General features: G+C 35.1%; 1 protein-coding gene and 1 long non-coding RNA gene across 2 annotated transcripts; both read right to left on the minus strand.

The window, feature by feature from the left end:
• Positions 1-881: 881 nt before the first annotated feature.
• Positions 882-11,853, minus strand: LOC104892944 (serine/threonine-protein kinase BSK2). Its single transcript, XM_010678972.4, has 10 exons — positions 11,471-11,853; positions 10,908-11,140; positions 9,555-9,690; positions 9,126-9,259; positions 6,775-6,880; positions 3,562-3,647; positions 2,547-2,735; positions 2,277-2,435; positions 1,550-1,663; positions 882-1,432 (listed from the first exon to the last, which is right to left on the minus strand). Exons 1-10 carry the CDS (start codon positions 11,553-11,555, stop codon positions 1,181-1,183), a joined length of 1,494 nt encoding a protein of 497 aa, XP_010677274.1. The 5' UTR covers positions 11,556-11,853; the 3' UTR covers positions 882-1,180.
• Positions 11,854-14,383: 2,530 nt separating this feature from the next.
• LOC125497562 (uncharacterized) lies at positions 14,384-16,567 on the minus strand. Its single transcript, XR_008969368.1, has 3 exons — positions 16,253-16,567; positions 15,492-15,552; positions 14,384-14,756 (listed from the first exon to the last, which is right to left on the minus strand). It is a non-coding gene; the product is annotated as an uncharacterized LOC125497562 (long non-coding RNA).
• Between the last annotated feature and the right edge of the window lie 9,367 nt (positions 16,568-25,934).

Here is a 25,934-nt window from a genome sequence, read left to right on the forward strand (position 1 = left end):
CAACATCAAGAGTTCCTTCATCCTCAATTGGGGAATAACACAATCGAGATAACACATAACACAATCTTAATACTTTTATCGATCTTAATACTTTTATTAATATGATTCGTTTACAAAATACATAACACAATCGAGATGGCCTGATCAGGAGTTGCCCGAAGTTGAATTGACGTTCAGTAGCGGATGGACCCGATGTGATCGAGCTAAGGTCATTACTAATTCAACCCGAGTACATTTGACTTAACTCAACCGTACATGAAACCTAAATACGACCCGTGCAAACCCGGCAAAAAATGTCAACGGCGATCACACCCGGGAATCAATCGACTTGTAAATGGAACGCTCAGACCTGTCCGGCACTCGGGGATCCAATGATTCAAATATGTTCGACCTAGTTGAAAAAAACCTAACCAATCATGGCCTGGAGCACTGACAATCATAATCCTGGTTCACCATGAGTATACCCATAACCTGTTTGAGAACATGTTTTGACACCACTAAGTGTTGGTGATACATTGGTACCATAAGGAATCACTTTTATGATAGGACTTTGAAGGGTTGTAAACTTTTAATGGTGCTTTCCCATCACCAATGATACTCTTGTATTTGCATTTGTACGTTTTATAGATTAATTAGGACATAAAGAGAGATGCTTTTATTTTGGAACTTATAGTTATCCTAGCATCTGAACAAAATGCCATATCTCAAGTTCGGTTTATTATCACGTCTCAGTAAAGAGGCTATAGAACAAGTTATATCACCAGGCATCAGATCATCATGGTGAGAACATCTTTTGAGTCAGAGGCAACAAGGTATCTTCTAGTTAAGAGACCGAAGTGGATGCACGAATTACGTCACGTATCTATTAATGTCGTAACTCATAAACAATAATTCGCTCTCTTCATAATAATTGTAAAACCATCAAATTCAGAATATGATCTACAAGTTCATAAGTCTCGTTTACGTGTGTGCAGAATAATGACAATATAACAATGGAAGTTGGGATGGAGCTTCAAAAGAATAACCCTAAATGGATAACATAAACAAAGGCTAGCATAAATTTAGTTATCTACTCTCTAATACTTTGCCATATTACATAAGACGTATGATTTAGACAAGCACCTAAAGCAAAGGAGAAAAAGAATCCAACAAATATGACAGGAGTAGAGAAGAAAGAATTTTAGCCCCTCCAACTACTTTGCCTCTTGGCTTCAAAGGCAGCACCATCATTTAACATATCCTGAGCATCGCCCTCCATCCCTAACTTAGACAGTGCTAGGGCTTGTAAGTAAAAGGCCGTTGGCCACTCTGGTATGCATACTTGAGCCTGCATTGCATCCCTAAGGGCAAGCTCAGGTTGCCCGATCATCATGTAACAGAGGGTCCGCCTTGCAAACACTGTGGCTGAAGGTACAGGCATCATATCCACTAACTGTTTTGATTCGAGAAACACGGGCATGAGTTACAAGGAACATGTTTAATCTCTTAATGCAATAGCTTGCCATGATTTACAGGAAGAGTGTATTTATGGAGCCTGGCAAATTAGTACCTTGGAGTAGTACTCTACAGCATTTTTGAAATCCTTATCTCTGAATGCAATATCTCCGAATTTCTTTGTATTCAACATGTCTTGAACTTGTTGTGTCCATTCTTGGAATGAGAGCTGCATAGAGGCCAAGTATTTAAAAAAGCATAAAAAAGAATGGTTCGGGGCAGTCCTTCAGCATTAGTGTAAGATGCAGAGAATAAGTAGGAAAGCAAACAATCTCATAGACAAAGAATGGAACTGAGTGAAAAACTAGAGAGGTCAGCGGATACGTCATGGGTGGACCATAGATGTGGCTTCCAAATTTTGAGAAAAATAGTGAGGAAAGAACTATCTAAAAGCTTGTTCTCCTCACCTTATTTTTCTATTTCAAGAAACATAAGTTCATAAAAGTTGAAGTTTAGAGCCAATAAAAGCTACTCTTGTTCAATTTACAACATAATTACAAGTTCAGTCTTTCAGACAAGTGAAAATCAGATGCTGGAAAAGCACTCACGGAGACTATATACTTCTTCAAGGGACTTCCAAAACACAAAAATTTACTTACTTCGATGATGGAGGAAGTGTAACCCCCCCCCCCCCTGCCCCTAAGACAGCAACATAGGTAACCAACAGAGAGTAATTTAAAGTGAGAAACATGCTTTACACAAACAGCTCTAACATTCCCACACTTCCCAACACCGTATGCGAAAAAATGATCTCCAAGCAGCAAGGAAAAGTCGGATAGTACCTCATTGTCAGCACCCTCTTCATCTCTATAGCCAGTTTTAAGCAATATATCATGAACAGCTGTGAGGTCCATCCTTTCACAAGCCTTTCCAAGGGGGGAGAGCATTTTTGGCACCACCACTGCAGTCTTTGGCAAACCCATCAGAACATGGGACGCGACCTATGATCAACTATTTGGGTCAATTCTGAATCCTTAATTAGTTTCACTGTTAAAACAGTGTAAATTACTTCCCTGTCTGCCCATACATATCCACTGGAAAGCAAAGCATACCTCTTTTTGCTTTTGCAAGGGATCGACTGCTGCAAGAAGAAATTTGATGTCAGGTCGATCCCTCGCTTCATACTGAAGGCATTTTGATGCCAGTTCAATCATTGTAGCAGCATCATCATTTACATACTGTCCTTCCAATGATGTATCCATTAATACCAATGCGCTCTTTCCCCTTATTATGTCCAATGCCTGAGCAGGAAGCATATTGCTCAGTATATTACAGCAACATTACAAACACAAGAAAATTACCAGAACCAACAAAGATTAATAAAATCCAAATAACATCCAGAAATATTTTTTAAACTAATGACAAAAAACAAAAAAATCACAAGCAACTTCGCATTTTTAAGAAAACTATATCAACAACTCAAGCTAATAAACCTCCCCAGCTATGGAAAGAACACTGTCCTAATTGCAAAAAGATTAGAGAGAGCATCCCAAATGAAGAATGAACGAAGGAGTGTACAGAGCAAAGGGTTGCAGAGGACAGGATAGAGGTTACAGGTAACGAAGGAGGTTACAGAGCAAAGGCCCAAACCCCCCCCCCCCCCCCAATGAAATGGTCTACTAACTGTTCCTTCTCAAATTAGACCTGAAAAGTGATAGTGGACTCAATTGGTGCTGTTGCAGAAATGGTAAAACAATCAAGTATGCAATTGATGTCCATGAGCAACATGCTACAGGTAACAGCATTTTTTCATGAACTATTGATTGGTGAGTGGAAACGGATGAAAGCACTCCATTGACCCACTAAAATACAGTCATTTATTACTGGCCGGGTCCCAGTCCAGTCATAGATTACAACTAATGATCTTGAGATGAAAGCACTCCATTGACACACTGAAATACAGTATTTAGTACTGGACAGGTCACATCTACGCCCAGTCCAGTAATAGATTACAACTTGATCTTGACTTTACAAGTAATTTATATTATGCAGCAAATAAACCAGAACACATGTTATAAGAAAAGCATAAAGCAAACATAATAAATAAAGGGCACCAAGTTTACATACATGACTAGGAGGTATATGCTTCCCACTTAGAAGGTCAAGTAGAATGGTTCCATAACTGTAGATGACACTCTCGGGAATAACCCTGCCTGCAGAGTTTTCACAACTATAGTTCAGTGCTCTGTCTTAAATTTCAGCACAATTGTAGCTTCAACAAAAAAATATAGGGATAAAAAAGAAAGATAGCATATAGCTAAGGAAGGGGGTTTATCCAGGAAATTTGAAATATCAAATATATTAAAAAAAATAGGAAGAATTGTCAAGAATAAGCCAACCTTTGACCCATCTTCTTAAAATAAGTTAACATTTTGATTATTTTATAATAAGTCTAACTTTCATACCCCTAAATTTTAAACAAGTTATGACTTGTTATTAACCTATTTAACAGGTTATAAATAACATGTATGGTTATTTAATTGGTCTGATTTTTTAAATTTATAATTTAAAATTATAATGTTAAGTTTATTTTTGTTTTATTTATTTGAGATATAGTATTTTTTTTTCCACCCAAATCTCTATCTTCTCCTCCCTCCACCACCCAAATCTCTATCTAATGGTGGACTGGTGGTAGAATAAGAGAGGGTGGAGGAGGGAGAAACATAAAAAATAAAAATTTCTTAAAATAACAAAATACAAAATGTACAAAGAAAATACAAAAATTCTACGTAAAACAATACAAAAATGCGAAAAACTATAAAAGTACGAACATAAGTATAAAAAATATGAGGCGCTTACCTGTAGAACCGGTCACCGGTTATTTGACTTGTTTAAAATTGAGGGATATGAAAGTTAAACTTACTATATACTACCTCCGTTTCAAATTAATTGTTACACTTTGACATTTTACACTATTCACAAATTGCACTTTGACCCTCGTTTGTCATTTATACATGAATAAAAATATAGTCATGTGGGATCTTGTTAGATTCGTATTAGTATGTATTTTATTAATATATACTTTTTATAATTTTTACAAATACAAAACTAAAGATATATGTCCTCAAAGTTCTGCATTGGCATGCGTGAAAAGTGTAAGTGTAAGTGTAACAATTAATTTGAAACAGAGGTAGTAATAATCAAAAGGTTAACTTATTTTGAGAAGACCGGCCAAAGGCTGGCTTATTCTTGTAATTTTTTCAAAAAAAAATAACAGAAACAGGGATTTTGGGACATTGAAGTGACCAAACACCATAAACACGGAGGATGGAACTCTTTGCATCTTTTTCAGACATGTGATGCATCGAGGAGATCACTTTCTCTCTATTTTTTTACTGTTTACCATGGTATCAATCAGCACCATCTCAACTACTCACATCCGTAAACTGGCAACTGATAAAGTACTCCACGTCCAAAATGAAATTTGTGACTTGATAATTAATAGTATAGTACTTATGAATTACAAATTTTAAAGCATAGAGAAACATGGGAGGGTGTATGAGGAAGATGGATCGACAAATACAGTACCAAAAAACTACATACAGACAGATACATATAGCCATAGATATGATAAGATGAACTAGTGATTCACTGTTAATGTAATCACGGATTCACATTTTGTGTCCTATTATCTCTTCTTTTCTATTACTAGTAGTTTAGCACAGGGCAATTTAAAGGTGGGCTGACAAACAAGCATAGGAGTCAAAACCCAGATTAAATGCCTAGGGGGTGCGAAATTAAAGAACTTTTGAAATGCTCATATTACTGTTCTGAAAATAATATTGGTCTTTATAAGGTTGATATCAATGGAATACCATTGAATTTCTACATGATAGTGTCAACCATAGATAAAGATAGAAGCACGGTATGGTACAGTTGTACCCCCATTTTACTCTATAAAAGTTGTTTTTGCATTTGTTAACTAAATTGAAGCACTTGTCTAGTTGTCTTGATGGTTAGTGGGGTGGAACATGATTTCTTTATGCTGTTGTGAGGTCAGTGGTTCGAATCGGTAGCACCAAATTCTTTATTTTTCCACAATTTTAAGAATTTTGATGCAATAACATTGCTGGCATGTTACAGTTTTAAAGAAACATGCATATTGGCCTTCTATTATACTTTTTCATTGCATGATAACATATTACTTTGGCATACATGTAGAAAATTCCAACTAGAAGGAAAGTAGTTCATATTACTAACCCTCTTTTCATAATATTTATGATCAATTGTTGTATTGTCTAATTATTTCTTTCTATCACTGTATTTAAGATTTTATAATTAGGAGTATTATTTATTTTAAGAAAGAAATATATATACTTATACTTCTTATATAATACATTTTCATCCTTGTATTACACGAGTTACAAAGACCCTTGGGTCCAATAGTATCGCTTCCTATCTACCTGGGAGACAAAGGTCCAAATCTTGGTGGAAGCACAAATTTAAATGTTGGGGGAAGGGGGGTTAGGGTGCTTGTTAGGCCTCTGGATGAGTGTCATGTGCGAGGACGGCAAGAGGAAATTCTTCTTACCATGGGTTCCCGAAAGGGAGCCCCAAAAGAAAAAAAAAAGATCACACGAGTTACAAGTCTTGTACAGTTTTTCATATTCTATAAAAGCATAATAATTAGTCATATTTTTTATTAATATGGTTTACCGATTATTTAAACTTAACAATTTTAACATGAAAATACAAATTGGGTATACAATTAAGAATTTACTTATACACGCTCCATCTCACAATTTAGTTCTTGTTTCCTTGTTTGGTTTTTCAAAATATAATTCTTGTTTCTATTTCTTATTCCATATTTTTCCATGATTTGCCTAGAAAAGTCATGCCACCATCATTTATTTGTTTCTTGAAAATAGTTTTTTGCTTTGTTTATTACGCGATGGAGGGGAGCATTAATTTTTACGCATCCTTGATTCTATTGTAAAATGTCATTGAAGCACATCCTTAGAAGGGTTACGATGAAACAACTCTTATGAGTTATTGATTTGTTTATCTTGGCAAATATATTCGTACCCTCGTTACTCAATTCTTGGATCCACCACTAGTATGTAGCATCCAAACAAGTCTCCAAGCTCATCATGTGGATAAAATGGGCATTCTAATAATAACAAATATTTGAATCTTTCTTGCACCAAGTCTACATTTTGGTTATGTATTGTGAGGGTTAAGCCACATCATAGTGGTTAGCACAAGAAGTAAACAACCTCATAATGATCTTAACAAACAAGCATGATTAGGGATTTGAGACAAATAATATGTATATTTTACCTGTCCGCATGAACTCAGGTGGTGTATAGGCTAAATTTGTACTGTAGCTTTTGCCATCTCTGCTGTTCTTCATTAGGCCAAAAGTGGATAAACGTGGATCACCATCCTACAACACGAGATCCAATTTTGTAAAGTATTTCCCAAAGAAAGCTAGAAACCAGGGTGTGTTAGTGAATTCTAATACCATGGCTGAAAGTTCTGCGAAAATATTTATCCAATACCAACATGTCTCAAATTGCTTAGACTGCTGAAAATCATAGTCATAGCAAAGAAAAATGTATGATCCAAAGACATTGAGGTTTATTCTCCAACAGCAAACATGAGCTCTAGACATGTCAGCAAACCATCCCCGCCCCCCCCCCCCCCCACCCCACCCCCAACAAAAAAGAAAAGGGAAAGGAAAAGAGAAGCACAAAATGAACTTGGTAGTTTTTACATTTGATACCCCTTGTAATGCCATTCCTTATCTTTATAGTTTTTACTCCCACCTAGAAATATCGACAACCTACTACGAACTTTGCTACAGCCCCCTACACTTGTATACTACTAATTACTCCCTCTGTTTTTATTATACCCCTTTGCTTCTTCACGGTCTCCAAGACATCCCTATGATGGTTAATATCTTCATTTGTGTATCAATAAAAAGGATTTTCTTATTTTTGCCTTTTTTATATATTTTGATTTGCGCATTACCACCTTTTGTCTTTTTCTTTGAATTTTACAAGTATGTGACTTGTAAAAACTAACAAGCACCATCACAACCCACACTACAGTGAAGTTTCCGGTCAACTGGGGCTCATTTGAAGGAATTTTTCAGTTTCCCTCCTTTTTCACCTTCTCTCTCCCGTTTCCCTTTTTCTCTTCTCCAACTATCCCTTACCTTTTAATTGCACTTTTGTTGATATATCGAAGAACCAGACATTATTTTCCTACAAAAAATACCTATTAATCATATGTTGAAGTTCCATGTGAAGCTAATTACAAGAGAACCTCATCATTCTGCACAACCTAATCAAAAAATAGCCCCAAATTTGCATACATAAGAGGTCACCAAGCAGAACTAAAATAAGAGGAATGTAAAATAAAGCAATTGCTAAGCTAAGGAACACTATGGATGCCTCAATTTTACCCCAATTAAACAAATTAATCAATTCTTAAAAAATCTCTAATTTTAACCAACAACTTAACCTATGAAATTTGGTCAAAAATTTATATATTATTGCAACTTCAGGTTCTACAATTGTCCTTTGATTGTGCTCAAATATAGGGGGGTAGATGAGGGTGTGCAAAGAACCCAACAGCACAGGGCCCCAAATTTATAAGAGCCCTAAAATATATTATTTTAAACAAATTTACTTCATATTTGAGGAACTCACCCTCGTTTTCCAGCCTTAACAAAATTTCTTAATGACCAATATTTAAATTTTCAACTTTCCATCTTTAATACCCTGACCTTCCATCATTATTTTTTATATATTTGGGGGCCTAATCTTCATATCAGAACAAGGGCCCCAAAATCTTCATATCAGAACAGGGGCCCCAAAATCTTCATATCAGGACAGGGGCCCCAAAATCTTCAAGACGACCTGTTCAAATATGGCAAACAAGTATAAGCCCTAAGTTAATTTGGTTTGCATGATAGTCTCTTGAGTTCTGAGATGGATCATAGGTTAGAGAAAAGGATACAATTTTGGTTTATGAAGAGGAAGATAGGAATCAGCGGGAGAGAAAGTGAAGGGGGGGAGATTGTATCTGTTATGTGGGCCCCACTGACGAGTTAAGTACTTTAAGGTGGTAAAATTCAAAGTAAAGAAAAGATGGGTGGTAATGCACGAATCGAGGTATATTTAAAGTTGGTAAAAATCAATACATCCTGATAAAAATTATAAAAATCTAATAACTAAATGTGGATATTGGAACGAATCTAACAAGACCTACTTTTTTTATTTAGATAGGTAAGTTAGAGTCCCTTACGAGTGAGGGAAATTGGGGATCCCTCTTGCAAGGGGTGAGACTCGATCTCAGGAATTTTGGGATCGGAATTGATCCCAATACGGCAATACCAATAGGTTATCACTTGCTGCTCTCACATGATAATGTTTAGTGTGTACATATTAGTGTAAAAATACAGTCACGATTGATGAACTTCGATTTTGAAAAAAAAAAACGGGTAAACTAATTAAAAACGGAGCGAGTATGACCTAAGATCACACATTATTTTCTGCCATCAGCATTCCTAAGCCAAAAAAGAGAAAATTGCAACAGATGATTGCCAAGAGAAACAAAAGGAAGCTCAGAACTTTACAAGAATCCAAGACAAAACAGTAAATTTAAAGAATAATGGTACATACCTCATCAAAAAGCACTCTATAAGCATTTAAATCATGATAAATTTTCCGGTTTTCGGCATTGCAATGCTCAAGAGCCAATGCAATATAGTAGGCCACCCGCACACGCATTTCCCATGGAAGAGGTTGTTTATCATCTAAGACATAGAACCAAAAAAACACCAAATTAAACATGAGATCTCATGCACTGTTTTTATTTGCCTGTTCTTTGTATAAATCCTTGTATGATTCATCATCATATAAGAAATTTTATGTCTAGATCAAAAATATCAAAGCCTAGAACCTTGTCTACACATCTATATAGTATATACATAAAAACAAAGTAACCTGTAAAGTTCTGATTCTGCGTGTAGGCCATTTAACCAACCAAAATAAAAATAGTTATGGAGTGAGAATAAGCAAGAGCCATATAGTAAAAGACTTGAAGCATACAATGGAAAAGATGCTTCGATAGTGTGTCATGAGGCATGAACTCAGCCACCAACAATCTTTCATCTCCTTCAGCACAACATCCAATGAGGTTAGCCAGTCTTCTATGCCTGAGCTTTCCAACACCAGCTGCTTCTTCCTATAATTTCACACATAATCAGCTCATGGCAAAAGGAAAAAAAAATTGCATAAATTATTAATTTTACAGTCAAGTGAGCATATTGGAAGTATGTTCAGGAGAAGTTCAAAACATTCAAATCTGCTCATCAAGTATAAAGGAGGAGACAAAGGAAAACTTAAAAGTTGTGGCATAAAAATATAACCCCCAACAACCCACCGGCCACCACCACCTCGTCAACTCACTCACCCATTGGACCACCCCCAACCCGAATTGCATGCATACCCCCAAGAAAGGAGGGTGGACAGGTGGGGGTAAAAAAGGCTATTAAGGAGCAATGAAAAGCTATAAAAGAGTTACTTTTAGTAACTGATAGTTGATGTAATGTTCGTGTTTGGATCCTCTAGAGTTGTAAAATAACTCTACAAGGTAGAGTTTGAGCAATATCAACCATTGAATAAAAAATCAATGCCTCATATATTCTCTTTCCAAAATCCCCCTTATTTTATCTCATCAAAATCTATTCCTAAATCTTTCCATTCCACCAATATAAGCCTTTGATTTTAAAATGTATGGCTCGGATACAACTCTACCTTGTAGAGTTTCACTAAAACTCTAGAGGATCCGGACTCGTAATGTTCTATACTTGTATTAGAAGCAAATGTAATCTCAACCCATATAAGGAAAATTTTATTATGTACCATGCTAATGCTTTCCAATATGCTATTAAAATCAAACGAAGAGAAACAAATTCCATGGTTTTCGGAGGAAACCAAAGAAAAAGGCAACCATAAATTCTAACATAAAGTGAACAATATAGTCAGGGAATTAAAAAGTGCTGGACCAAGGGAAAAAAAACCAACTATAAAATGACAAAAGAGTACAAACTCGCTAACTTATTAGGATGGAAAAAGACTGAGACCCAGAAATAAAAAGTTGTACACTTTACACTATTTGACTTTTAACCTCATCAATCCTAAATTGATGACAATCAATCCTCTTTCCTCCCCAACAAATCCAACATAAATTCTACATTTATACCACATTAGCCTTCTTCTAGGTGGTTTCATAGAGAACCACAAACAGCAATATTGATGCACATCCAGTAATACATTTTACTATCTTAGTCTATAATCTTCCCAATATCTTTGAAGTAACCAAATAAAAACACTATCATAAATTTCCAAAATTGAACTTTTAACACTAATTTTAATTTAGTAAAAGATTAGAAATCAAACCAGAAACTGATGAGCATCAGGCCAGGATTGTTTAGAAAAGCGTTTAACAGCAATGAAACGATTAGTTTCAAGCCTTCCTCTGTACACAACATTAGGTGCTTTCTCCCCACTTTCAGAAACTATACATTCTGTGCTAAACCCATTTGTAGCTTTTCGAAGTTCATTCAAACTGTACTCTTTAAATGCTGCCACTTTCTGCTGTTGATTATCACCATCTCCTACTTCTCCAATTCCTGCACTTACCCCATATGAAAAGAATGAGAAAAACAATCCAAAATATATCAAAAACAACAAATTTATCAAAAATTAAGCAGTTCCCAGAAACAAAATCAACCAAATTAAAAACAAAATAAGTGAGAAAAATCAACCAAAACAACTGAAATCAACAAACCCAGAAAAAAATTGAAGATAAATCTTCAGAAAATCAAAGCAATAAACTTCACGAAAATAAAAAAAAAACGAAGCATAAGTAAAAGAAGAGACCTTTTTAAAAATTTAGGCAATACCCAGAAATATAAATGGTGAAAAAGAAGTGGGAAAATCAAAGGGAAGAAGAAACATACCAGAGATTTGCTTGTCGGTTTCAGGGAGGGGAGGGGTGTCGTTTGAGGAAGGAAGGAGTGTCGTTTTGGACTGTATGCAGCCCATAACTTTCTTTCACATTATCAATTAAAGGAGAAAAAAAATCTGGGAATTCTTAATATTAAGTTGGATCAACATTCACAACAGTAAAGTGAAGAGTGGTTTGAACTTTGAAATTAAAAGTTTTTAAGTGAAGTAAGAAAAGCAGAAGAAGGAATGAGCAAAAACTGCAGAGAAAGAGACAGTAGAAAAAAGAAAGTGGGGGTAAGTAATTAATTTGTGACAAAGTGAACAGGTGAGAGTTGAGGGAGAAGGTCACATGATTAAAGCATGATGAGCACGTGCCGGAGGAGTTGAGGGGATTGGAGAGGGAACTGACCACTATCAGTGAGGGAAGGCACAAGGCAGTGTGTGAAACTAAGCATTTAAAGTTATGGGAATCTCTTTTGGTTGGGAAAATAACGAGAGAAGAGGGTGGTTGAAAATTTTAAGATTAAACTTTTAATGTTTAGTTGTAAATTGGTTGTTTATGATTCTATGAAAGTTGCGAGGAATGATAAACCTCTTTTTGCTAGATGTTTGCAAACATCTAGTAGGGGTAAAACTGTCAATATATATAGGAAATAGTTGTCCGTCAAATAAAAAAGTTATCTCGAAAATTGCAAAGTGTCAGTCAAACCAAAAAGTAGTCGCGAAGATTCCGATGCTAAAAAATAGTGTTCATGCTACTAAAACTAGTGTTCGTGTAACTAAAAATAGTGTTCATGCAACTAACAAATAGTGTTCATGAAATATAAAATAGTGTTTTATTCATCTTCTATTTCATGGGACCCATATCACCAAAAAGTTATCTCAAAAATTGCAGAGTGTCAGTCAAACCAAAAAGTAGTCGCGAAAATTTCGATGCTAAAAAATAGTGCTCATGCTACTAAAACTAGTGTTCGTGTAACTAAAAATAGTGTTCATGCAACTAACAAATAGTGTTCATGAAATATAAATAGTGTTTTTATTCCTCTTTATCTGCTAGATGTTTGCAAACATCTAGCAAAAAGAGGTTTATCATTCCTCGAAAGTTGCATAGATGTTAACGAAAATGCTAGGATGTGTGTTTTCTTCATTAGAAATTTCTTATGGAGGTAGGTAGAATTGAACTTATATAAATTTAGAATGTACAATAAAAATTAAAAATTGCATAGTATAGGATTTGATCTCGTGATTTCAAGTTCATATATACTAAAGTTTTAACCACTAGATCAGGTTGTATTGTATTGTCCGGACCTGATAACTAGTTATTATATAAAAGTTGGACGAACAAGACTTTTTTTTAAGGGGAAATATAAAAGGAAAAATGACAATAAGGGTATGAACTTTGGGTGATAATTTTTAAAAGGTCTGAACTATCGATTAACCTGTGTAGGTCTCAACTTTATGAGGTTTTAACTTTTAGCGGGCCTAGGTGACTTAAAACTGACCAATTTTTTAAAAGTCTCACCTAGTTCCTACTTCCCTCCTTCAATTAAGCCTTTGGTATGACCCAAGTTTTACAAGTTATGACCTATTAAGCCAGTTTCAAGTCACTAAGGCCCGCTAAAAGTTAAGACCCCCTAAAGTTGGGACCCTACACAAGTTAATCAATATTTTAGACCTTTTAAAAATTATCACTCAAAGTTGAGACCTCTATTGTCAATTTTTTCAATATAAAATTCCTTACTTGAAAGTCATACGCCATTTACATTCAATATTAAAGATAAATGCAACAAAACCTAATTGATCAAATTAAGTTCTTCTAAGATATAATTATGACAATATTTAACTAGATTCGACAATATATTATAGTCTTTTTTTGTTCACTGAATCATGCAAACTTATATGAGACAACATCTATCTTTATTGGACCGTGTAGATAGGGTATGAAAATGTAAGACTGGTTGCACATTTATACAACAAATTATCAATGAATTGTATTTTTCCAACAAACCACAAAAACACAAACTTCAAACTATGTAAGAAGTTCATTGAGCAAATTTAGTGTGTGTTAGGACACCTATGTTTTCAATAATGCTAAATGGTACCCAACTAGGTTGTGCTTAGAGAGGCCTAAGGCAGGGGACCCAATGTCCCCTCTGCTCTTTACCCTCTGTATGGAATACCTGGATAGGATATTGGCCTATGTAGGAGAGTTGGAGGGGTTTAAATATCATGCTCAATGTAAGAAGTCTAAAGCTAAAACACTTTTGTTTTGCTGACTACTTATTGTTGTTCTGTCATGGAGACTTCAGGTCTATCTATACTCTTCTTCAAGGATTTCTAATGTTCTCAAATGCATCAATTGTGGAGTTTAATAATCAAAAATTTGAGGTGTATTATGTAGGGATGTCTAAGTTGAAAATCCAAATAGTGACTGAAGTTAGTGGGTTTAAAATTGAGAAGTTGTCTTTCAGGTACCTTGAGGTACCTATTTTAACCTCAAAACTAAAAGTAAAGGATTGTCAAGCTCTCATTGAGAAGATGGTGAGTAGAATTAGGGTGTGGAGCACTCGTAACTTGTCATTTGCAGCTAGATATCATATTGTTAATAGTGTTTTAATGAGCATTCACACTTATTGGGGCCAGTTGTTTATTATTCCCAAGAGTGCTAAAAGAAGTAGACTCCATTTACAGATGTTTTTTGTGGTCTGGGTCTCATAATGATACAAGAGTTGGAGATGTTGCCTTTATGAAAATCCAAAAATGCAGGAGGGCTTGGGTTTAGAGAAACCTAGAAATGCAATATGACTGCAGTTAGTAATTAAGCTAGCTTGTGTGGTTACTCAGAAAAAAGATAACTTGTGGGTGAAGTGGGTGAATGAAATCTACATTAAGGAATCCACATGGAGTTTATATGTAGCCCCAAGTAGTGCTAGTTGGGCTTGGAAGTATGCGTGCCAAAAGACTTTGATGAATGAAAAAAAGAATAGTGAGCAGTGGCTTGTGGACTCTCAATTCAGTATCAAACAACATTACAAAGCTCTCTCGGGTGAAGGTAGGTGTAACGCCCCGAAAATTCATAACCTTAATTAAACACAATTGCACATACTTGCAGCGGAAATGGAACTTAAGCATGTGGGATATGGCCCACTAATACAATGCAACCTTAAATAGTCCTTGATATCTATACATAAATACTTGACCCAATAATAATAATAATTTCTCCAACATCAGATACCGCTCACTCTCCCTTGAACATGTTCCTTATTAACAGCGCACTTGCAATGGCTATGCTCATACCTAAAACAGAAAACAAAACATCATGACCGAAGCTCAGTAACATACTACCCTAACAGCGTAAATTCATTTCAATTCATTTTATTTGCAAACAGGGAGAAGAGAATATAGTAAAACATATTTCAAATTCGTAATGAAATAATAGCAAAGTAAATGATTATGAATAGCATCTTGATACCTCATAAGTTCCCATTATCTTTCCATCTTTTAGCTTGGTAACTGGCGAGTATAGACATGTGATGACCCTCAAGGAGCCCAGCTCCCTTTTTGGGTACACCACCATGTGATGATCCTCAAGGAGCCCAGCTCCCTTTTTGGATACACCACCATGCGATGATCCTCAAGGAGCCCCGCTCCCTTTTTGGATACACCGCTCGCACCAAAATAGCATGCGGTACCCCTCAAGGAGCCCAGCTCCCTTTTCGGATGTACGGCGGGTGCGAAGGTACGTGCACGACCATAAAGTAGATAAGCGTAACATTATACTGCCAAAACCTCTTTCACTTTTATTTATCATGTTTCGTTCGTTTAGCATTCATCGGCATAAGCCATAGATCTTTCGTAAATCATACTTGAGCATCAATAAGTCATGAGATCATCATTTACGAAACTCATTCAAAAACAATTTAATCCCACAATCCATATAAGAATCACATCGCAAAATCCTTTACATAATTATAAACATCATTTCATAAACACATTTCGAAGGGGATCGTGGGTGTTAGCAATAGATGTTACCTGCATTCCTGCTTAATAACCTTGAAAGCCGGGGGAGGCTGTAATATCCTTTCCATTTGATCTAACCATGAAACGACGCAACAAAATGTAAATATTCGATTTCTTTTAACAATTGACCTTTAGTTATTGGTGTTACTTTTTGTTATCGAAGATCGTTGTTGACGCTACATATATTCATTATTTCAACCTTTATAATTAACTTTACTTACGTTACTATAATTAATAGAATTATAATTTAACTTATCATAGGTTATCCTATTAAGTACCTTGCAATTTAATACATAAATTATCTTCAACAAGTTAATAAAACAATTTCAATTATCGTAACCCAATTAATCGTAAATTACTAACATTCCTTTATTATTTTCATATTATAAGAATATATTGATAATTACTAGGTGACGTTATTGCTAAGTTTTCTTGTTAATCCGTTTATCACACATGGTTGTCATAAATATATAATGTAATATATAAACTTAAGTGAATCTAACCAATTTCATATTATAAAAATAAGGTGAACTATTGGTGATAATTAACCAAATTAGTTTAGTTCTTGTTGCTTGATTATAATAACTAATTAAAGAAGTAATTTAATTAATTAGCCCATTAAATAACAAATTAAGTACATGAATCTTATTAGTGGATTTAAATAAAAATCAGATTTTACTTTGGACCAACAAGTTGAATAACATGGCTTAATTCATTTGGGCTTGACTCATTTTAAACAAATAAAACAAAGTTGGAGGAGAGGTATTTCATACCTCTGCTCAGTGGAGCAGACCACGAAAACAGGGGAGGAAGGAGGTTGGGTGCGGCGTCGTGATGGAGCTCCGGCAGCAGGGCGGTACTGGGAGTTCTCGTCGGCGCGGAATTCCGACGTTTCTGGGCGGCGCACGAGGAGAGAGAGGGAAGCACGAGAGAGAGAGACGAGTTGGGCGAGAGGAAGGGTGGGCGAACGAAGGAGGATAACGTGCGGGTGAGTGACGGTGTGGTTGTTGTGTGTGGCGGCAGAAGTACGACGGCAGTGGTGCTGCGGTGGGGGTTGTGGTGGCTGACCGAAACAGAGGAGCAAGTAAAAAAAACAGAAGCTTTGGGGGATTTGGGTGGCTTTTTCCGGCGAGGTTTAGTGGGTTTCCGGCGAAGACTCAAGTGGTTTGAGTGAATGGTTTGAGGAGATGAACATGGCTATTTATAGCCATAGTTGAGTTTCAATTTCTGCCAAATGAATTGATGGAATTGAATTATCAAAAATGGGTTATTGGGTGATTTTGGTTGAGAAATGAATTTTCTATGAATATGAGTTTGATTGAGCAAGGATAATCCATTTTAGAGTTAGAGTTCATGGTGGGTTTGAGTATAAAAATCAGATTTTTAGTGGATTTGTATTGAATTGAAGTTTCTAATTGCAATTGAGTTTGTTTTTGTGAAAAAATCTGATTTGGATTACCATTTCCGTTGTCGGGTTGTTTTGGAAAAACAATGAAACAGTAGCATATGTTTTTGATTTTTTTTTCTTTTTCTTTTTCTTTTCTTTTCTCTTTTTCTTTTCTTTTCTCCTTTTTCTTTTTGAATCCTAATACTATTATTTTGTAAAGAAATCAATTTGTTTACTACTTTTTTCCTTACTCTAATTTATTGTTAATGTCTAATCTAACATAACTTTATTATTATTTGTAACTTTAACGATTTAATTATCATTATGTGAATATAGAGTAACAAAATTTCAATAATAACTTATGATTAAAGGAAAAATTTAGCCACTAATTATTATTATATAATTTAAGAAAGTTTAAATTTTCGGGATATTACATCCTCTCCCCCTTAGAAAAAGTTTCGTCCTCGAAACTTAATAATGATAGCCAATAATCATATTTTCATTTACTCATATATACATATATACAGGCACATAATTTCAAAGTCAAATATTCACATGCATATTATGAGTAACTTCACAGAATCATCATCTAAGCAAAGAGGTGAGAGTATTTCGTTTTCATTTGATCTTTTACTTCCCAAGTGGCTTCTGACGACGAATGGTTAGCCCATAGGACTTTTACCATAGGGATTATTGTATTCCTAAGTTTGCTTTTTTTTTTTTTTTTTTTTTTTTTTTTTTTCTCGTCGAACGAGAACTTCAATTGGTCTTTCTACATACGTTAGGTCATTTCTAAGCTCTAGGAGTTCGTGTTGAATCACACGATTAGGATCTAGTATGTATTTTCTCAGCATTGACACATTAAAGCATTGTGGACTCTATCCAAATCTGTCGGCAGCGCTAAACGGTAAGCTATTTCGCTGACTCGCTCAAAAATTTCATATTTGAAACTTCATAATTCATAATATAATTAGTCAGCAGATTGGATTTCTCAACCTTGCACAACACATTTCTTTGGTCACGAAAAAATATACATTCGTACTAAGTTACTCATCTTTTTATTATGATCTAAAGCATATACGTACTTACATACGGTTCTATCAGTATTTCTAAGGCATTAAACTTATATCTAAAAATTCAATTATTAACGACTTGTCACTAATCAGAACTAGTATTATATCATTACTCAAGAATATCATTGAATTTGATGGCTTTGAGAATATCTCGGGATAGGGTTGGTAAGGTAAGCACTGCTTAAAGTGATTTGGTTGTACTTTCTTTCTTCCTCCAACGTATGCACCAATGATTTTTATCCAATAAGGTCATTCATCATTCAAGTAAGAGTTTAGGTTCATGTACTATCTTCACTTAATATCATTATCGCAATTTTGTTCCTTATTCAAGTCTCTATATCTATTAGTCACATAATCTCAAAACAAATGTTACAATCCTAAAGATAATGCCAAATTCCCAAAAATCAATTTCCATGAATTCCAAAATCATTAACACAATTACTACTCGGTCCGTTCAATTTCATAGAAATCTTTAGCCCACGTTTATTTAATCGAACTTGTCCTTAATTTATAATCCCCCGTGGCTTAACTATTCCTCGCACACATCTGTAGGTCCTTTATCTTTTCACCATCCATCATTTTATAGCATGAACTTTGTCAGACTTTTGAAATCAGCAAAATTATAATATCATCTAGTAATTTCCTAAAACCTCCAATTTTCTATTTCTTATTCATATATCCTTAATTTCAGCCGTCTTGGCAACATGTTTGATTATCACTGTCCCAAGGCTAAGCGTCTATTTTCTTAATAATGTTGTAACATATTTCCAACCTAATTATACATTTAATTATCTGATATGAGCAAGGTTCATTTCTCGCTTTATCAACCCAGATAACGTTTATTGTTTCTCCCAACTTCAATTTTCTCCACATTCATCGTAACATGTCATTTTCCATATGAATCTGAGCACTCAGAATTATCTATTACACATTCCCAAACTTATCTGAATAATCATACTAAGGTAATTATCATCGTCATAAAGTGTTATACCTAATTTTCCAAATACAAGATGTCTCGTCCAAAATCTTTAAAATATGATGACCTTAATAGTTAAAAACTTCTCAAAAAAAAAAAAAAAAATTCGACGTCCAAATGTTTACTTCCTAGTTATACTCCAAGTAGTTATAATATCTCCAAATGGTACATCCTTATTCCTTCAAGTTAATAAGTTGTCTAATTTCTTAAATTAATGCTTCGCTTAAAAGCCATAATTCGTTGTTTAGTAAAAACCATAACACGCAATACTAGTTCACGCCACATTTATAACGTACTTCAACTTTTAAACTCGAAATTTTCATGACTGCAATGGAGTTACTTACTTTCTAATTCCTCAAAGTAAAAATCCTAATTTCCCTTGACAATTTTTCTTAATCAAGAGATCCTTGCACGAACTTTCATAAAATCGATCCCAAGTTACAACTTCGATAATGTCCACAATATAGTTAACCTTATATATTTATATTTCCTTATACTTAACCTTTTTATCACCCAAAAATTCATGGACTGCAATATCTCAAAGTATTCTTTATGTTATCTCGTTGACCCTTTTTGTGTCTTACTTTAATGTGAGATATACATACTCATGCTTCAAAAGGTTATTCACAAGCCATTAGTCTCTATTAGAATAATACTCTAACTTATCCATCTCAACATCTAATTCCCCTCCAAATTCATACCTCGGTGAAACCCTCAGAAATTATCAATTCAACATCACATATCATATAATCCATTATTAACTCGAATAGCGATCAATTATCCCCAAGATTCTCAATGCCTAATTTCTCAAAGGGTCATACCTAGGCGCAAACCTCATAAATTTCCCATTCATAATCTCATTTCTTAGACTCTATTACCCAAATGATCATTTATTAACCTTGACTCTCTCAATATCTAATTTCCCAAATGATCGTACCTAGGCGGTGCAAAGTCTATTACTCCGCACTTCCGGCTAGGTTTCAGCTCTGATACCACTCTGTAACGCCCCGAAAATTCATAACCTTAATTAAACACAATTGCACATACTTGCAGCGGAAATGGAACTTAAGCATGTGGGATATGGCCCACTAATACAATGCAACCTTAAATAGTCCTTGATATCTATACATAAATACTTGACCCAAATAATAATAATAATTTCTCCAACATCAGATACCGCTCACTCTCCCTTGAACATGTTCCTTATTAACAGCGCACTTGCAATGGCTATGCTCATACCTAAAACAGAAAACAAAACATCATGAGCCGAAGCTCAGTAACATACTACCCTAACAGCGTAAATTCATTTCAATTCATTTTATTTGCAAACAGGGAGAAGAGAATATAGTAAAACATATTTCAAATTCGTAATGAAATAATAGCAAAGTAAGATTATGAATAGCATCTTGATACTCATAAGTTCCCATTATCTTTTCATCTTTTAGCTTGGTAACTGGCGAGTATAGACATGTGATGACCCTCAAGGAGCCCAGCTCCCTTTTTGGGTACACCACCATGTGATGATCCTCAAGGAGCCCAGCTCCCTTTTTGGATACACCACCATGCGATGATCCTCAAGGAGCCCCGCTCCCTTTTTGGATACACCGCTCGCACCAAAATAGCATGCGGTACCCCTCAAGGAGCCCAGTCCCTTTTCGGTGTACGGCGGGTGCGAAGGTACGTGCACGACCATAAAGTAGATAAGCGTAACATTATACTGCCAGAACCTCTTTCACTTTTATTTATCATGTTTCGTTCGTTTAGCATTCATCGGCATAAGCCATAGATCTTTCGTAAATCATACTTGAGCATCAATAATCATAAGATCATCATTTACGAAACTCATTCAAAACAATTTAATCCCACAATCCATATAAGAATCACATCGCAAAATCCTTACATAATTATAAACATCATTTCATAAACACATTTCGAAGGGATCGTGGGTGTTAGCAATAGATGTTACCTGCATTCCTGCTTAATAACCTTGAAAGCCGGGGGAGGCTGTAATATCCTTTCCTTTGATCTAACCATGAAACGACGCAACAAAATGTAAATATTCGATTTCTTTTAACAATTGACCTTTAGTTATGGTGTTACTTTTTGTTATCGAAGATCGTTGTTGACGCTACATATATTCATTATTTCAACCTTTATAATTAACTTTACTTACGTTACTATAATTAATAGAATTATAATTTAACTTATCATAGGTTATCCTATTAAGTACCTTGTTCAATTTAATACATAAATTATCTTCAACAAGTTAATAAAACAATTTCAATTATCGTAACCCAATTAATCGTAAATTACTAACATTCCTTTATTATTTTCATATATAAGAATATATTGATAATTACTAGGTGACGTTATTGCTAAGTTTTCTTGTTAATCCGTTTATCACACATGGTTGTCATAAATATATAATGTAATATATAAACTTAAGTGAATCTAACCAATTTCATATTATAAAAATAAGGTGAACTATTGGTGATAATTAACCAAATTAGTTTAGTTCTTGTTGCTTGATTATAATAACTAATTAAAGAAGTAATTTAATTAATTAGCCCATTAAATATAACAAATTAAGTACATGAATCTTATTAGTGGATTTAAATAAAAATCAGATTTTACTTTGGACCAACAAGTTGAATAACATGGCTTAATTCATTTGGGCTTGACTCATTTTAAACAAATAAAACAAAGTTGGAGGAGAGGTATTTCATACCTCTGCTCAGTGGAGCAGACCACGAAAACAGGGAGGAAGGAGGTTGGGTGCGGCGTCGTGATGGAGCTCCGGCAGCAGGGCGGTACTGGGAGTTCTCGTCGGCGCGGAATTCCGACGTTTCTGGGCGGCGCACGAGGAGAGAGAGGGAAGCACGAGAGAGAGAGACGAGTTGGGCGAGAGGAAGGGTGGGCGAACGAAGGAGGATAACGTGCGGGTGAGTGACGGTGTGGTTGTTGTGTGTGGCGGCAGAAGTACGACGGCAGTGGTGCTGCGGTGGGGGTTGTGGTGGCTGACCGAAACAGAGGAGCAAGTAAAAAAAAACAGAAGCTTTGGGGGAGTTTTGGGTGGCTTTTTCCGGCGAGGTTTAGTGGGTTTCCGGCGAAGACTCAAGTGGTTTGAGTGAATGGTTTGAGGAGATGAACATGGCTATTTATAGCCATAGTTGAGTTTCAATTTCTGCCCAAAGAATTGATGGAATTGAATTATCAAAAATGGGTTATTGGGTGATTTTGGTTGAGAAATGAATTTTCTATGAATATGAGTTTGATTGAGCAAGGATAATCCATTTTAGAGTTAGAGTTCATGGGTGGGTTTGAGTATAAAAATCAGATTTTTAGGTGGATTTGTATTGAATTGAAGTTTCTAATTGCAATTGAGTTTGTTTTTGTGAAAAAAATCTGATTTGGATTACCATTTCCGTTGTCGGGTTGTTTTGGAAAAACAATGAAACAGTAGCATATGTTTTTGATTTTTTTTTTCTTTTTCTTTTTCTTTTCTTTTCTCTTTTTCTTTTCTTTTCTCCTTTTTCTTTTTGAATCCTAATACTATTATTTTGTAAAGAAATCAATTTGTTTACTACCTTTGTTTCCTTACTCTAATTTATTGTTAATGTCTAATCTAACATAACTTTAATTATTTGTAACTTTAACGATTTAATTATCATTATGTGAATATAGAGTAACAAAATTTCAATAATAACTTATGATTAAAGGAAAAATTTAGCCACTAATTATTATTATATAATTTAAGAAAGTTTAAATTTTCGGGATATTACAGTAGGCAAGCTCCATGGAGTGACTATGTTTTGCAACAGGTACACTCATCCCAACACACAGAGTGATTATGTGGTTGCCTGTGCAAAATAGACTGAAAACAAGGCATAGATTGAAGTAGATGAACATGTGTGTTGATGAGAATTGCTTGTTCTGTCAACAACATTATGAAATAATACAACATCTTCTATTTGAATGCGGATTTAGTGAGCAGTGTATCACTTCTATTATGCACTGGCTTGGTATAAGATGAAAGAAGAGAGGGCTTATTCAGATGTATAGGTGGCTGAAGAATATATACAAAAGTGGCATATGGCTAGAAAGATGATGGCTATGGTTGTTGTTGCTGCTACTATATACATGATTTGGAGTAACATAAATTCTGCCTACTGGGATCAAATCATCATGACTGTAGATAAAATTGTACAGGAAATTAAATACATAGTAAAGCATGGGATTATACAGATTGTTAGTACAAAGGTGAAGGAAGAAGAGGATATGGATCAATGATTTATAAATGTTGGGTTGGTCCAGCCTTTTTTTGTGACTGCTAGGCATGTCTAGCTTGCTTGTCTTTTCATGTAATTAGTTTTGTTTGGGGCTTTGGGCTATTATAATCTCACTTAACTTCCAAAAATGGAAATCAAATTTCAAACTCCCACAAGAGGAGACTAACAAAATCAATCTCCGAATTCCCACAACTAGAGGCAGAGAACTCAATAATGGGATAACAAAAAATCTACACAAAAAAGAGAAAACAAAATCGTTATTAACGAGAACTAGAAAAACAAATGAATGAAAGTAGAATTTGGGGACTACTACCATCTAAAAGAATGGTGGTGGCCAAAAATTTGCTAAAGAAAGCTACGAATTTTTTAGAGGGATGAGGAAACTAGAGACTCGGAGAAGGGATGGGCGACTAGGTTTATTAAAAACACACCATTAGGTTGAATAAATGAGACTTGAGCAAACATTGATCCTTCCCTACAAGAAAGAGCCCCATTAGCGACAGATTTTTGCGACCAAACAAAAATCGGTTGCTAATTAAATACAGTTTTTACCAGTCTCAATTTTGGAACTGAAAAAATTTCACAAATTCACAACAGATATAAATAGTGACGAGGGTTTTAGTGACAGAAAAAACAATCACTACTCTCCTCAACTATTCCAAGCAAGCAACTAATATGTTACCTAACAAAAGTAGTACTATTTAAGAACATATATTGATGAGGATAAAGAAAAGTTACAATTAAAATTGGAAACAATGACAAATATTCCCAGTTACGAACATAAATATAAATTGATATCAAATTTTCTATTGTATGTATGTATCTAGGGAACCTTTTTTTTGGTATATAAAAGGAATTATATTACAAGAGTGAGAATAACCATTAATCTTAACCATACAACGTAATATTCACATCAAACTAAATGTACAAGAAAAGAAGAAAATCTAGTTGATAAAATTTCTCAACTTCTTAACTCCTATGCATCTTTGAACCATCAGAATTTGTGTTTGCTTCACAATGTTACTTACCTTCATTTGCACATTCTAGAATTTCTTGAAGTCCTTGGCCCTAAAAATAAGATAAATGGATATAGTGAACCCCATTCCATAGAACTGATTCTTGGGCCTGTTTTCATGAAGCATTTTGCTCTGCATTTCAAATTGTCATGCAACAGGTTATTGTTTGTTTTACCCCATCTAGTAGAGCATGTTGGAATATTATATAATGTGTTGTTAATATGATATTATTTTTGATTTGTGGTGTGATGAAACATATTTAGAAAGAAGAAAACACGAAGATTAGTGACACGTTGGCATGATGTGTGCCACATATGCATTGTGCGTGCCACGCATGCATTATGCATAGCCACGCATGCATGGTGCGTGCAGCGCATAGTGCTACGTGGCACCCACAGGTTGTCCGCACCATTGCCTCTGTTGATCTTTTGATTGTGATTAGGAAGTTTGGTGCGCCTGCCCCTATTTGTATAGTGCGCATGTACCATACTAACGAGATAATCTATTTCGTGAAATGATGCATGTGTCTTCGTGTGAAATGATGCATGATTTTAATCTTTTCTTCTGTAAATTTTTCCTAGTATATATAGGGAGATGTCACATATGAAATGGAGTTAGACAATAACATTCATACTTGCCTAAGGAGATTCATTTCTAAATTTCTCTCCTTGTTCATTGTAAAACACAACCTTTAAACACATTGTAGTGTATGTAATTTGTCATCGACCAAACTCCATAAATTCTTTTTCGTATCTCACAAGAGTTTACCTTGTTGATCCTAGTGGGTCGGTAAAATTCTTGTAAGAAAGCGTATTCCTATGTGCTTGGAAGTACCATTCGGTTTCTCACAAGATACATATCCATACACACACTTATAACAATCTACAAGAATTTCAATCTTTGAGTGATGGCTTCCTTGAATGTGATGACAATGAATTTCCATAAATTGGAAAAGTTTGAAGGGATAAGATATCACAGTTGGCAAAATAAGACGCATTTTCTGTGAACCACATTGAATATGTTGTATGTTCTTAGCATCCTTATGCCACTATTACCCGAAGAAGGGAAAACTGAAACCTTGGAGGAGGCCCATGCAAGAACAAAGTGGGAGAATGATGAATGTATTTGCCGGGGGCCATATCTTGAACGTGATGTCGGACACATTATTCGATCTTTACCAATATTTGGAGAGAACCAAGGAACTTTTGGATGCTCTTGAAATCAAAGTACATCGTGGAGGACACATTAAGTATAAATTTTTAGTTAGCAATTTTAATTCTTACAAAATGGTTCATGGTCATTCCGTTATGGACAATTTCATGAGGTTCAACATATGTTGAACCAAATTAGACAACAAGGAATGATGATGGATCGATCGTTTTCGGTTGCATCCATCATTGACAAATTAACCCCATCGTGGAAGGACACGAGAAAATCATTGAAACATAAGGAGTCTATGTCCTTGGTAGATTCGGGTGCCCATCTCCGTATTGAGGAGGGTATCCAGTCTCAAGATGTCTCTAAGTACCCAAAAGGTGGTCCGATTTGATTTCCTCTATCAACATGATGGAAAAAGGGCAATCAAGTGAGACTAATAAGCTAAGTCCAAGAATCGGCCATGAAAGTCCAATAAAAGTCATCCTGAAAATGATAAGAAAAAGGGCAAGACTATATCTTGTTCAGGGTGTGGTGGTTCTCACTTTAAGAGAAATTG

Source organism: Beta vulgaris, chromosome 5 (assembly GCF_026745355.1).
Source record: "Beta vulgaris subsp. vulgaris cultivar EL10 chromosome 5, EL10.2, whole genome shotgun sequence".
Taxonomy (NCBI): domain Eukaryota; kingdom Viridiplantae; phylum Streptophyta; class Magnoliopsida; order Caryophyllales; family Amaranthaceae; genus Beta; species Beta vulgaris.

Excerpts from the sequence above, each read along its gene's own strand:
- LOC104892944 (XM_010678972.4), bottom strand. The coding sequence starts at position 11,555 with ATGGGCTGCATACAGTCCAAAACGACACTCCTTCCTTCCTCAAACGAC. Across the intron at positions 9,260-9,554 it reads ATCGAAGCATCTTTTCCATT|ATGATAAACAACCTCTTCCA; the intron begins GTATGCTTCAAG and ends TCTATGTCTTAG. Across the intron at positions 2,436-2,546 it reads CCTTGCAAAAGCAAAAAGAG|GTCGCGTCCCATGTTCTGAT; the intron begins GTATGCTTTGCT and ends AGTTGATCATAG.